The sequence below is a fragment of the Daktulosphaira vitifoliae genome, unplaced genomic scaffold (assembly GCF_025091365.1).
Source record: "Daktulosphaira vitifoliae isolate Bord-2020 unplaced genomic scaffold, ASM2509136v1 Scaffold_4, whole genome shotgun sequence".
Classification (NCBI taxonomy): Eukaryota; Metazoa; Arthropoda; class Insecta; order Hemiptera; family Phylloxeridae; genus Daktulosphaira; species Daktulosphaira vitifoliae.
In genome coordinates this window covers 16,925,524-16,940,632 of record NW_026099575.1, presented here as the reverse complement: position 1 = coordinate 16,940,632, position 15,109 = coordinate 16,925,524, and the positions used below count along the sequence as shown (strand labels likewise).

Sequence of the window (15,109 nt, the reverse complement as noted above, 5' to 3'; positions counted from 1 at the left end):
TATATTACTTAAAAACTGTTGTTTTTAATAAATAAAATAATTGTCAATTTGAAGAATTTACTTTATTGTCAACAAAATTTTCTCTAAATTTTTACGTTTAGAATTTAACATTTTTTTGTACTTTTCAAGTTCTGTTTTATTCATTCCTTTTGGTAGCTCATCATCATCTAATAATATATCCATTTCTTCAGCTGCTTTGTTGAACCAATTAGAAGTAGATGTTTCTTTTTTAGCTTTTTCTTCTAACAAAGTTATTTCTTGAGCTTGTTTAACACAAGTACTATAATTTCGAAGAATACGCTGTTCTACCTCTAATCTAGGTAACTCTTTACTTCTTTTCATGGTTCTTAAGACATTAAGATAAATGTTTTTTTTATCTGGAGTACATATTACTAAAGATAAACCAGTATTAGAAGCTCTAGCTGTACGACCACTTCGATGAACATAAATTTCAGCAGTTCTGGGTACATCATAATGTATAACATGGTTGACACCAATGATATCCAATCCTCGAGCAGCCACATCAGTAGCTATTAAAAGTCCATGATCATTAGCACGAAATTTGTCTAGATTTTTAAGTCTTTGTTTTTGTATCATATTTGAATGAATAGGTAATGGATTTAATTTAAGAATATTAAAAACACTTGCTAATCTTTTAACACAACTAATACTATTACAAAATACTAAACTTCTTCCAGGATTTTTTTTAAGAAAGTAATATAAGTATGAATCTTTTTCGATAACTGAACAAAATACCTGCATTTCATTAACAGTACTTGTTATACCAAAATTTGTAGTTGTTAAATTAACTATATGAGGATTTTTCATACCTATTAATTCAATCAGTTTATTTAATTTATCTTCAGCAGAAAGGTCTTTCTTTTTTTTCTTATGTTTAATATTTGGACGATATGGAGCTTTATGTACCATAGTTAATGTTGCTGAAAATACAAAATTTTGTCGTTTACTATTTCTTTTTAAATTAATTTTCTCTAACATGAGATGAAGCTCTGGAAAGTGAGCAGTTTCAACCATCCGATCAGCTTCATCAATGACAAAATATTTAATTTTATTAATTTGGCTTAAATGGGGATCATCTTTTTGAATTAATTCCCATAATCGTCCTGGTGTCGCAACAACAATTTCTGGACCTTTTCTTAATAATCGTTCTTGCTTTTCACTTGATAAACCTCCAACAATAGTTGCAACATTAATTTCAGTAAATTTTGTTATGTCTTCAATATGCTTTTGAACTTGCATAGCCAATTCTCGAGTAGGTACAAGTATTACTGCCCACAGCTTTTTGTTACTAACATTTATATTATTTGATGGTAAATTTACAACTGATACACAGCCCAAACCATTTTTATCGAGTTCCATTATTTCAGGCATATTTTCAACATCACCTGAACTTTCATCAGAATCTGAACTTTCAGACTCACATTCATTTTGAGATTTTGCATTTAGAATACCATTCAAAATTGGGATGCCAAATGCAAGTGTTTTCCCACTGCCTGTTTCAGCAGCTCCAAGTATATCTCTATAATCATTAATGGCCGGTGGAATACTTTCAGACTGAATTTTTGTAGGTTTTATGAAATTCTTTAATTTAATGGCATTTAAAATTTCTGTACGAATATTAAGCGGTTTCCATTCACTAAAATTCATAATAACTAAAACAAAACAAATAATCAAACTACAACACTAAAATTCGTCAAGTGAAACTTACCAATAGTATTGTATTACAGTTATTGTTTTAAAAATGCAGTAATATTTAACCTGTAGTAACATGAGATTTTTAAAATAATTCAAGAAATTTCTCAAATATTTCATTTGAGACAAATGTGAACAAAATTATTTTTCAAAAAATGATAGTAATGCTATCAACAATAAATGTTATCAACATCTACACACGTGAGTGATGTTTAAGGTTATGGTTAATAACTTTAAACCTAGACTGGGTCACGAGTCATATTCCAAAATTTTTATGTAAATTGATGGTATGCAGAAAATTGTCAAAACAATTTAAATATTAGTATGACAATTTGGTAAACCATACTGAATCTCATATTTTCAAAAAATTATTTTTTTAAATATATTTATTTTTTAATAATTATTTAATTGTAGTTAAACAGTATAACATATATAAACATCAGATTACATTTTGGAAAAATATTTTATCAATGATACCATTGGTAAATATAATTTTTTAAACTTATACTTTTTTGACTTGGCATATTTTTAGACAGCCATCATTGATCATAATCTTTCATTATAAGATACAATACTTCCTTATTATTAATGTTCTATTAATGAGTAATTTTAAATCTATGATTTTAGAAAATTAAAATTAAATATAACACCATTCAAAGTTTTATTACCGAGAATAATATTGTTCTCGATTATATTTTGTACTTCAGTAGATAATATTCTATGTAAATTTTAAGATCTGTTCTTATAAGTTTATTTTAACAGTTTCATAATCATTTATGATTGTTCTACGATTTTTTTTGTAAAACTGCCCACTTAATTGATCGACATAGTAATGTTGGAACTTAATTGAAATATTTTCTTCAACAAAACCTTCATCTTTAAGCTCTTGTGTAAATTTATCAAAAAATATTTGATACGCGTTTTTATCGGAATCTTCTTCGGACTTGAATCCTTTTATGATATGTTCTTCAGCTAATACAACAGTTTGGTTCTGACAATTTTCTTTAAAATTAATCTTATTAACTAACATGCTGTCTTGTGTATTTTCTTTGCTAGTAATGGACAATGTTTCAATTATCGCATTATTTTCCGCAGGCATTACAAGAGACGTCGACTTAACAATATCTAACTCGTTATTTTTTGTTTCATCTGTGTATTGACTGAAAAGAAAATTTAATTTTTCCATTATTAAAGAACTTTAATCATAAAGTAATAGTATATTTACATATACATATACTATTCTAAATAAAAATACTAAAATATTGTAATTTTATAAGTTATAAAAGGTCTCTTGGTTTCCGAGGAGAATTATTAGCTATAAATTGTTATTATATACCATTAATGTGTTCTACATTAGAAATATTCTTATATTTATTGTAAGTTAATTATGTTTATGTTTATCTAATAACGTTAACTTATATAAGCCGCCGTATTTAGGGAGTTTTTACTTATTGACTTGCTACAAAATAAATAGAAATCGTACTTCCTAAAAGTTTTTCTATTAATTTATGATTTAAAATTGTCAATAGCTTTGAAAACAATTATGTATAGTTACACAAAATTAAACGAAATTTCTTTTTAATAAACAATTATTATAAATAATTAGGGCCTTGATGTGGCGCAGTGGATCATTCTGTCGTCACCTAAGCTCTGATTTTGAGCTGCACTGTTTGCTGTTGGTTCCCAGATGGGTGACCATACGGGAACTTTAAAAGTGGCACGTACCATGCCCCATACTAGTTCCCTCTGCCCTAATGATGTCGCGTCAGGCGACAGCCAGTGCAAAATTACATCAAAGGTAGAGCCGATCACAAGTAATTGGGACAGAGGCTATGGTGATGACAAATTAATATAATTAATTACAAATGTACAATCATAAATTTGTATAAACAACTAGAATTTCATTAATGGCATTTCAACAAAATAAAAAAAGACACTAAGTAGTTATAAAAACAAAATTATATTACCATAAATTTTAAGAACAGTAATGGTTTTTTTTTTTAATTCAAAAAAATAATAATTTTATATAAATCGAAATATAAAGAACATTAAATAAAAAAGCATAACAAAAATTAAAATCAATCAACATTTAAAAATAATATAAGTACCATCATCCAACAACAAATAATTTCTTAAAGAATCAATAGTAATTTATAGATGTGATTTTAAAATTAACGTGCAAAAACTTTTTCTAAATGTTTTGATAGACAAATGAATTCTAAACGTACTTTCAGATTTTATTTTGGTCGTTTTTAAAAAAGTTTGCGTATCTGAAAAACATTCGAACATTTTTCTTCATCAGAAAATTGTCCCAAAGAAAGTTTTTATTTGATTTTGGAGCGTTTTTACCAGGCGTAGAAATTACAGTAACACTGATATAGGAGTTTCCGATGCCATATTTTCTTCCAACAGAAGACACTCGCTAGTAATTTCATAATTATCAGTCAAATTATTAAATTCGCGGTGATCAATGACATGGGTTCCATTATTTTTCCATACTGGAACCTTAGTACGGAACAATAGCACAACTTGACTGCGATTAGGAATTGTGATCACTATGGTCAATGACATCATTCGATGTCGAGTTAACAGATTCACATTCGACAACGGAACTCTGTACGGGAATCTCCGGTTCTTCTGTAATTGTTGGCAGTCCAGTGCATAAATGAAAGACCCTCCCCCCCCCCTTCGGTTTATAGTGCGTTTTAATGGACGCCGTATTGTTAAACAGCGCTTGGCGAGGACACTGAATAATAGTCGCCAATNTAAACAGAGCTTGGCGAGGACACTGAATAATAGTCGCCAATCACTGTGCTAATAGACTGCCAACGCAATGTTTTTAATTCTGAGGTGTTCTACGTCAATAATTGGATACTGCAGCTGTCTCGTGTTATCGAATTGCACATTCGAGGCGCTCCGAGTTCACTTATCACTAATCTTATCTCATATGATTTATAATTAGTCGCTCGAATTTCAGCAACAGCTAATTATTTTTCATAGTAATCAATAGGCCCTTCTATCACGTCTATTTGCCAATTTTCCGTCAAATGTCCAGGCAAATTTGACACTTCATCGTACCAACTTTGATTGTACACTTGTTCCGACAAATGAATCCATTTCAGACTTGGAATTTCGCGGCATGCTTCAAGTTCGGCCAAAAGAAGTGCCATTTCGTCAGATTCTTTTTCTGCAGCCTTAAGTTCTGCTTGAACCAATTTCATTTCATATTATTCGGTGAAAGCCGCCGCCGAATCAAATCGCATGTTTTTAGCGTTAAATCCAATGGATTTTTGAAATGTATTGGTTTTGTCCGGAATTAATGAGATTCTTTCGGTCCTCATCAACGTATTTTAGTTAAACTTTTTTTTGTGGAATTAATATAAAAATTCAAAGAAAATTATAGGAAATAATTGTGTAGTCGCAGAAAACTCAAGTACTAACTAAAAAAACATTTCTTTCATCAATAGGGAAATAATTTACCAGTTAAAATTTTACTTAGTTACAGTAGTTTATTATTGCTAACTAAGTAATTAAATTTATAAGCTAAATACTGAAACAAATAATTTTAAAATTTAATTATAAAACATAATGGTTTTTATGTTTAATGTTGTATAAGTATTAATAATATCGCTATGCGCAACGAATAAGACAGTAATTCAAAAAAATCCATTTTGAGATTATGAGGCATTTGTATTTAGGTTTTACCTTCTTACAATAACTTTAATTAAATATTGACAATTTGGATTGAATCGTAATTAAAGTATTAAAAACATTTACGAACATATAACGGTTAATTTTTATTTTTAATATCCTAAAAAAAGAAAAAAATTGAGTTACTGCCTTATTTGTTGCACATATCGATATAATAAGTAGATTTAATATACGGAATTTGACGGATATCTTTCACTCATTTTTAAATGAAGAAAAAATGAATAATATTTTTTTTACCGAAAATATTATTAAATTAATATTACCTAATATAAAATAAAAACTGAAATATTTCTACAATAAAAAATTGTAATTTTTGTGGAAGATATTTGAATGAGTAAAATATGACGTTTTAAATTATATAATTTAAAACTTGTCATTTAACTTATTATATACACAAAATATATTGGTGTCTTTCGTTGGTTGGTATTAATACGGTTCTGATAACAATCATTTAAATATCTATAACTTATTTCCTTTCTCTAATAACGTACGGCTAATAAATTATGATTTACAATTTAGTTTTGATTATAATAGAAGATAATATTAATAGATATTTTAAGACGTTTTTGGACGTCCTAACGAGGATAGAATTTTTCTTATGCAATAATAATATTATGATGAGTTATTTTTTTCAGGGATAAGTAAAAAAAATATTTTATTCATAATGCCTCAAAGGCATAAATATAAGAACGCCCCACTGCTAATAATTCACATAGTATAGTATGCTATGTATTAGTATAATATTTGCACTTATTTATAAATTGCAAATATGCAATTTGAATATAAATGCAAGTGTAAGTTTTAAGTGTATTACTTTATACAATTTGTAGCTAATAATTATTCTTATTCGAATAAAGTTAATGTATTTTATTGGAAACTATTTTTAGAAATACCCATAATAGTGACAAGGCCTATCCTAGAATTACTTTTTAGGGACATGCGGAGTGAATTTTTCCGTCTAAAATACCTTAATGATTGAACATTTCCACAATATATTCTAAAAAAATGCCGATCATTACTATCGTTAATGTGGATGAGTGGCCCCCATGATCCCCTATGAAATCGGTCCTGAATAGAGACTGTTCAAAATCAGTAGTCTTCAAATAAATCTCACGAAAGAGTTTATAAGATCATAATATCGTTTAGTCGTCAAAACAGAAGACATCACCTTACTTAATTCATTTAGTTCTTTTTTTTTTTTTTCAAAATCGTACCGAAGATAATTTTTCTACAATTAAGAGCACAAAACAAAATTAGTCTAGTCGCAGTAACCAATTATTACTCGAGGATATAACATTTTTACAAACAGTTGTTATGCAGCTATTTGTGTATAATCTTTAAATACTACTGTAATACATTTGAAATTTGTAGGTGGGTGGATAGGTTTTAGGAAAGCGATGAAACATCTATGATATTGAGTAGAGAGTATTACTCGTGACTTGTGAATATTTCGTTATGACTTCTATTACAGTAACACTGATGCGAGTAGATTAGATAGAGTAGATGAGTTACCTCCGAAGGGTTGCAATAGCTGCTTGTGCATATTATTACGCTGGCCGGGGGGATCGACGACCACTTGCTGGGACGCGTATTAATATATATATAGCACATTGTATAAGTGAAGCGCACGTGTTTTGACGCCATCGCTGGCACGCGTCGCTGTTTGTAGTCCACAAGTCGTCGAGATTTATTTTTATATCGCTGACCGGCCTGCCGGTGTGCGTGTATCTACTGTACCTACACATTGTGTTCTTTTGAGTGTATATATACCCGAAGACGTTAGCTCGTTGTCGACACTCCAGTTGCAATATCCTGCAGTGTATCTGCAGTAGAGCAGCCCTGCCAGTACGAGAAGGCCGACTCTTATAATAATTTGTCCGTTTTCAAACTACTGCCACTGTACAAATGTCCGAGATGCAACAGCCGTTTGGATATTAGACAAGATGAGCAGCACTGAAGGCGGTGAAATGATGACGGAAATCTGCGGCATTTTTCGTTTTTACAGCTTACAGTAACTGGTAAGAAAATATTAAATTTAAGTATTGCTGAATTATTTTTACTAAAGTTGTATTTAAATTAATTAACAATTAACTAAGTGTTGTGTTGTAGCGCTAAACGATTGCACCTAGGCTTGTTTATTTAAGAATAAATTGGTTGATAAACAGTAGGTAATGAGTTGTAACTACAACCTGTCAATGTCTGTCTGTTCCTTATCGACTGGCTACGTCCACCCGTCTCCTTTTTGATGAAGTCTCCCGTTACCAATGGAAAACCCAGAAAAATATTTTTTCGTTTTGAATAGAGTATGTCTATATTTATCGTAACAACCAATACGCGATATTTTCGTTAACGTATTCCTTATTGAGCATTATTACATATTTTTTTTAATTAAAATAAAAAAGTTTTGTTGTTTTTGAATTAAATATTTTTTAATGTAAATTAATGTTTTAATTATATTTTCAATTTAAAATAATATTAGTCACAAGTGACACAAGTTTTAATAACTTTAGAGCAATGATATTACAAATCAATTATTTTTGTTGTGAAATAAACAAAAATAAGCTTTTAACTAAGAAATAATAATACCACAATAATTTAACAGTAAAATATATCAATGGTTAAGAAACGTCATCCTTTGGTGGCCGCTATGTCCTTTAATGGGCATAAAAAAAATTCTAAAAAAACATGTAGAATTTTTTGAAATATCTTATGTCAAATTTCATCTTTGCTAATTGATATTAAAAAATGTTTGAATTTTCAAATTAATACTTTACATAAATTTTTATTTTTATTGTATATGAATAATTGTAGTACTAAAAAAAACGGTTTATTTATGCCTCAAGTAGTTTTTCATTAAGTACATTCCAAGGGTTACGCTCCTGAATTCCATAATGTATTGAAATATAGGGGTTATTTGGATGTTTTAAGGAAATCTTATTATTAGAGGAAATTATTTTAATGATTCTCGTATAACGATGAGTATCACAACTTAGCTTTGATAACAAGCTCAACTGAAATAAAAAAAACTTAAGATGCTAAATTTTTTCTCCACTCTAATAATACATAAATAATTTTTTTTACAAACACATTTATATAAGTACATATTAATTAATAAATTTATACATATATTTATAATATATACTGTATTTTTGTATAACAATATTTATTAATTTCTAAATTTGTAGGAGACTTAGCTCTCCTAGTTGCGCCTATAATAGCGATTGTAAATACTTATAGTTTGTTTACACTGAACTATTATAAAAACATCAAATCAACGTGCCAAAAAGGTCTATAAAAATCTTTTACTTTTTATTTCTAACGTACCATTGCGCAGTATGTCGTAAACTAATGCAAAAATAGATTCAACAAATTAATTGCGATATTATATGTAAAACTGTATTGACATATAACTTCATCGATACATAACTAGTAAATAGTTAGATTTCATTTGAGTAAATATAAAATTTTAATTAAGAGTACCATCTAACATGTCTTGTTAATGTCTCTTTAATTTTCAAGGCTTTTAAAATTTTTTAATAAATTTAGATATGTGTGGGTAGTGAAGTGTATTCAGATAATTTAAAAGGTTATTCAATCTTAATATTTATGTAAAAAAGTTATTCTTTTATGTTGATAAAAAAATAAGGACTCTTTAAAAATATGTTTGTATTAAGCTTCGAGATTATAGCGGCAGGTTTGCTATAACAAACATATTTGTGTCAAAAAATTTCATTTTTATAAAAAAAACTTAAAAATTTTAGTCCAACATATTTTCTTATTTGTGCCTTTGATTATTATTATTATTATTTTTTATAGTCTTTATTAAAATAATATTTAGCTCAATAAGTGCCTTTGATTAAATTGTACAAAAAAACTTTATGGTTTTTAAAAAGTATATAAATTGCAAATTGAGTAGATATTGTATATCGTATGAAAAATAAGAGTTTTTTTGATTGAAGATAATTTATCAATTAATATGTATTTAGGAAAATAAAATATTTATATTAAGGATGTTTTCTGAAATAATTCAAGGCAATGAATTGAGGGTATTATAGTAATAACAGTAGAAAAAGTCTAATGGGGCAACATTTTTTATTGGGGATAAACACTGAGGGATTATACAATCGCTTTTCCTTTATTTATTAATGAAACATTTCAATGAACTTTACATATCTTGGGCTCCTAAATAATTTATAAATAATACAAATAATTTTCCGTAATAAAACGTATACAATCTAGTGTTAACAAACAAAATGATACAATTGAAATTTTTAACTTTTCATCTGTTATTATTGAAATATAGAATTTTTTCAATATTCAAGTAAACAACTTTCAACTTATTTAATAATATGATAATTACATTCAAATCATCAATTAAATATTAATAATTTTAAACGTAGAACACCAGCGTTTAAATTTGAACGACAAAAAATATAGTTTTCTGTCAATATATTTTACATTACATTGTGTATAATTTCATTTTTGTATGTTAATTGTCATCATAAGTAGTCAAGTTGTTTAGATCTTGTGTACGCAATTTGTGTTCCGATACTTAAGTAATATGGTAGTGACAGTAATGATAATTATATGCTACTTCATATCTGTGCACAATATTGAAATACCCATATGATTTTTGTTTTTTATAGGATATTGAAATAATGAAAATTAGTTAGTTACATATGGTTAATATCACTATTGTGAATGGGCTCTATTGCAGCTGGGTAATGAAAACGCTCGTGTTGGTTCTTAGACCATGTTTATGTAATCACAGTATCATTTGACACATCTTCTATCTTATTAAAATTACGCTACTGAAGAGGTCTCTATAAATAATCTGCGCACTATTATTTCTATGCATCGTGGCAAGGAACTAAATATATGTTACTTTGCTGCCGTTGCGGTCTTCTTCGTGGTCGCTCTTTCTGCATTTACTTCGACATTGCTTACGCCCATTACGTGCACATTAGGTATTATATCGGTAATGTGTGGCATTTTACAGTGTATTTCCAGACCCAGAAAAAAACCCTTTGCTGCATACAGGAATTGTTACGAAAATAAATCACTAAATATAGTGAAACGGAAGGAGGGAGGAAATGTCACCTGCCATCGTCACGAGCACACATGCTAGATTCTAAATAAAAAACATTAATTACTTTTTGCCGCTTACTTATTACACAGTTACACTCGGTAAAACGTTTATATGAAAATGATTTGAATAGTAATAAATTTTACTCCAACACCTGAAAAATCGTGTTAAATATTGCACAATGATTGTACATCAGTCAATTATAAATATTCTGAACTTTTTTTATGACATTTTAAACAAATATTTAAATATCTAATTGTCAGCCTCATGCTTTTGAATACTTATAAAATATAATTATCAAGGGTTGGAAAATAACTATATAAATCAAGAAATCACTATAAACAAATATATACTAAAAATTCAATAGTTTTGTAAACAATACAATGATTGTACTGTTTTAAACTTTAATATTAGTAGCAAAATTATTTCAACATTTTTTCTATTTACAGAAATACCACTTTCTGATGACTTCAGCGATAAAAACATCAATCCATGGGTGACGAACTTTATAATCTTACACAATTAGCTGAAGTCAGTATTGTGTATTTCAAAAACCATACTAATTTAATTAAAAATGAAAAATATGAAGAAGTAATAATTCCTTTATCGTCTTTTATTAAAATTAATAGAAGATTTATTGTTTTAATTTTATTAAACTAGAAAAATACTGAAAATATTCAAATAAAAAAAAATAATAACAAAGAACGACAGTGTCCAGATTGTGGGAAATGTTACAGCACATCCAGTAACTTAGCTAGACACCGACAAACTCACCGATCGCTCGCTGATACAAAGGCTCGACATTGTCCACATTGCAATAAAGTATAAACAATTTAATTTGTATTTAAACAATTTGTTATTTCTTAAATATAAATTTACCCTATCATTATTATAGGTTTATGTATCAATACCAGCATTTTCAATGCACATGAGAACCCATAGTCAGTCTTGCAAATGTCATTACTGTGGTAAATGTTTTTCCAGACCATGGTTATTACAAGGTCATATCCGAACTCACACTGGTATACATATTAAAATATTGTTTTTAATATTATTCTATGATTATCGGTGGCGTACATCAGAAGGGTTTCGTGTTCCAACCCCTCCTCAGAGCCACAAATTTTTTTTAATGGTTTATTTAATATTATATGATTGATTGTTACACTCTTAAATTTAAGTAATAATTTTATATTATTAAGTGTTATTATATAATAACATTAATATACTGTGTGATTTATTAAGGACTCTAACCCTATTTTTTCGTTAAATAATGATTTTTTTTTATAAAAATGTTTATTTATTTTTATGAATCCAAGTAAATATCAAGTTTATTGTAAAAAGAATAATTTTAGAAGTTAAATTAAATAAGGGTAACTTTTTAAACTTAAATGTGAACCTTTTGAATTAATATAATTTAAGTAATATACGAGAGGGGTGCACATCATTGAATTCTTAACTGTACGTTATATAAAATTGAGCATCGCTAAACACTACATAGTTTTTTATCTTTTCTAAATCTTTAAATGCTAATAATAAAAATAACATTACAAAACTAGTTATCAACCAGTCAAAATTAAAATTTATACTATATAAGAAAAATTGTTGTGTGAATAATTTTTTTGACAGATCAAATTTGAATGTACGCCACAGATGGTTATCGATAAGTAATTTAACTAACAGTTTATATAACTTGATTTTTGTATAATAATCAATAATTATTGGTATTTAACTACATAATTATTATGTATCAATCATAAATAAATGATTAAAATATACTGCGAGAAAAATAGTTTGAAGTTCAATAGGGTAAAATAAAATGTCGTACAAGGTGTATTCATAAAATAACAGGAATTTTAGTTTTTTGAAAAAAAAACATTAATGATGTTGCTTTCAAAGAAGTCCCCATTAGATATTATGCAATTGTGACAACGCTTCTTTTAATCCTCGAAACACTTCTCAAACTCGATCTTTAGGATAGCCTTCAGCTCGTTCAGCGATTCGCTTTTAATGTTATCTATGCTTGTAAAACAACGGGCCTTTAAGGTTCTCTTTATTTTTGGAAATAGAAAATGTCACACGGAGCCATGTTTGGCGAATATGGAGGCTGGGGAATCGCTACAGCATTGGTTTTGGCCAAAAATTGCAATGAAGTCTGAGCTGGTTCATCATCGTGGTGCAAAAATCCTGAATTGTTTTGCCATTAATTCGGGCATGTCGGATTATTTATGCAAACGGCGTTGAACTTGTAGGTAGTACTCCTCATTGACCGTTTGACCTCGTGTCAAAAATTAATAATGCACTATGCTATTAAAATCGAAGAACACAGTGAGCATAACCTTCAAATTCGATCTCGCTTGTCGAGCCTTTGTTTTTCGTCTAGGCGATCCAGAATGCCTACACTGGGTCGATTGAGTCTTAGATTCGACGTCGTATCCATTAACCCATGTTTCGTTACCTCTTATAACACGTTTCAGTAATGCTGCATCGCCGTTGACTTCATTAAGTGACTCCTGAACAATTTCCATTTGCCGCTGTTTTTGTTCAAAATTCAACAATTTTGGANACTTCCATTTGCCGCCGCTGTTTTTGTTCAAAATTCAACAATTTTGGAATAAATTCTACTACTATGTGTTTCATACCCAAAACATTCGAAAACATTTCATGGCATGAGCCAATCGATATTTCAAAATCATCAGCGACTTCNATTTCCATTTGCCGCTGTTTTTGTTCAAAATTCAACAATTTTGGAACAAATTCTGCTACTATGTGTTTCATACCCAAAACATTCGAAAACATTTCATGGCATGAGCCAATCGATATTTCAAAATCATCAGCGACTTCTCTGATTGTGATTCGGCGATCATTCATAACCGTTTCTTTCTCTTTTTCCGAGTTTTCATCCGTTGTTGATGTGCTGGGGCGTTCATCATCTTGGCAACGCTTATACCAGTCGTAAACCCTCGTTTTACTCATATACACTTTGTTACATTTGATTTCATTTTTTACGCAAAATTTTATACAAATCCTCTTTAATCAATTTTTTTTTAACAAACAAAAATCGTTGAGCTCATAAAAACACGTCTTACATTAGGGGTTGCCACTTACAAAATAAAAAATATATCTAGCTGAAAATTTGATCATACTTTATCATTTCTACCAACATCATGAATTTTTTTTTTATGATTGAACTCTTCAAACCCCAGAAATTTAAAAATTCCCGTTATTTTCTGAACACACCCCGCACATACTAAAACACTTTTTTTTAATTTAATTTTTATATTATACATAATAGTACTTTTGTAAAACTGATTATTGATAATATATCTGTACCTGGTGTTAATTATTCAAAAAATATTTTGTTTTACTTTAGAAGAGTATTGTTAAGTTAAATGTACAATAAAACTGTTTTATGTATNCTTTAGAAGAGTATTGTTAAGTTAAATGTACAATAAAACTGTTTTATGTATGCTTAATCACACCTAACTATCAGATGTATTATATCAAATAATTATAATTTAAAAAAATAATATGGTTTTTATAAAAAGAACTCTTATTAAAAAAAAAAATTAACCATCAAATGGAATGACTAAAATTTTTAATATCAAAAAGTTATTTCAATAAAAAAAATATGTAGTTATGAGGTATAGCCATTGAATTAACAATAATTGATATTTTAATACGTTTGTAAATTAACATTTAAATGTATAAATTTCAGTTTTTGTTATACATTATGTTAATTTAATTTAGGAGAAAAACCTTATGAGTGTGATAAATGTTGTAAAGCATTTGCTGATAAATCTAATTTACGTGCTCATTTGCAAACACATTCTTCAGAAAAACCACATATTTGTCAAAAATGTGGTAAAGCCTTTGCTCTCAAATCATATTTGTACAAGCACGAAGAGTCAGCCTGTGGCAAAATGACATTAAATAATAATGATTAGAATTACAATATTTTTATGACAGAAAATTTACTTAAATATTTGTTATATATTACTTATTTATAGAACTAAATACATAGGATAAGTTATGTATTTTTAAATGTTAAGTTTGAATTTTTTTAAACAACACTTTTTAATTAACTGGCATACGAGGTTCATGAGATTATTAATATTTTTATTTTTATATAGTTGTGATTATTTTAATTTAATCATAATAAAAATTCAATTATAACTTAAATAAATTCTATTATTTTTATCAATGAAAAAATATGCAAAAACTAAGTTATTATTTAAAATTTAGTTATTATATTTAAAAAAAATAATGAATATTATTTATATTAACTGATAATCTTATTTTGTAAAAATAAAAAGAGAAAAAATTTAATTATTTTAATCATAATTGATAAATATGTGTAAAAATGTACAAAATTATTTTATTCATAAAATAAGTATGTTAAGTAATTTTTTCCATAAATTATTAGAATATAGTTACATTCTAAGTAGGTAATAATATTTTTGTAATTAAACATTTTAAATCAAATATTTTATTAATATGTTTAAAATTTTAAACAATTTACATGTAGGTTATAAGTAAAAATATAAAAGGACGAGTGCTACTAGTCACAATTATTATTTACCAATTTTTTTATGCAACAGT

General features: G+C 27.8%; 2 protein-coding genes across 2 annotated transcripts; one reads left to right on the top strand and one right to left on the bottom strand.

Moving 5' to 3' along the window:
* Nucleotides 1–1,874, bottom strand: LOC126905855 (ATP-dependent RNA helicase DDX24). Its single transcript, XM_050685965.1, has 2 exons — nt 1,730–1,874; nt 1–1,673 (listed from the first exon to the last, which is right to left on the bottom strand). The coding sequence occupies exon 2, from the start codon at nt 1,666–1,668 to the stop codon at nt 58–60; it is 1,611 nt and encodes a 536-aa protein (XP_050541922.1). The 5' UTR covers nt 1,669–1,673; nt 1,730–1,874; the 3' UTR covers nt 1–57.
* A 5,236-nt stretch (nt 1,875–7,110) lies between these two features.
* On the top strand, nt 7,111–14,758 carry LOC126905872 (transcriptional repressor scratch 2-like). Its single transcript, XM_050685996.1, has 5 exons — nt 7,111–7,442; nt 10,960–11,101; nt 11,171–11,332; nt 11,406–11,532; nt 14,258–14,758. The coding sequence occupies exons 2-5, from the start codon at nt 11,003–11,005 to the stop codon at nt 14,452–14,454; spliced, it is 585 nt and encodes a 194-aa protein (XP_050541953.1). The 5' UTR covers nt 7,111–7,442; nt 10,960–11,002; the 3' UTR covers nt 14,455–14,758.
* The last annotated feature ends 351 nt before the right edge of the window (nt 14,759–15,109 follow it).